The sequence below is a fragment of the Fulmarus glacialis genome, unplaced genomic scaffold, assembly GCF_000690835.1.
Source record: "Fulmarus glacialis isolate BGI_N327 unplaced genomic scaffold, ASM69083v1 scaffold25702, whole genome shotgun sequence".
Taxonomy (NCBI): Eukaryota; Metazoa; Chordata; class Aves; order Procellariiformes; family Procellariidae; genus Fulmarus; species Fulmarus glacialis.
The window spans coordinates 129,591-129,806 of NW_009200286.1; the positions used below are offsets into that span (position 1 = coordinate 129,591).

At 68.1% G+C, this 216-nt stretch overlaps 1 protein-coding gene across 1 annotated transcript in view; it reads right to left on the minus strand.

The window, feature by feature from the left end:
• The window catches only part of CCDC88C (coiled-coil domain containing 88C), a 98,578-nt gene extending 98,446 nt beyond the window's left edge, over positions 1–132 (minus strand). Inside the window, exon 1 of the mRNA XM_009573559.1 lies at positions 86–132. Coding sequence (XP_009571854.1) covers positions 86–132 — 47 coding nt within the window. The remainder of the gene's footprint in view (positions 1–85) is intronic.
• Between the last annotated feature and the right edge of the window lie 84 nt (positions 133–216).

A 216-nucleotide genomic window follows, 5' to 3' on the forward strand; every position in this document is an offset into this window, starting at 1 on the left:
AGCAGCCCGGATGCCCCCCGCGGGCGAGGTGCCGAGGCGCTCAGCGCGGGGCTACCCCCCATCGCTCCCTCGGGAGCCCACTCACATCTGCAGCATGATTTTGTTCAGGACGACGCCATCCACCAGGTCCATGTAGACGCCGAGGTTGTCCTCGTCCCCGCTCCCCAGAGCCCCGAAGGTTTTCACCTGCCGGGAGGAAGGACAGCGGGGTTGGGG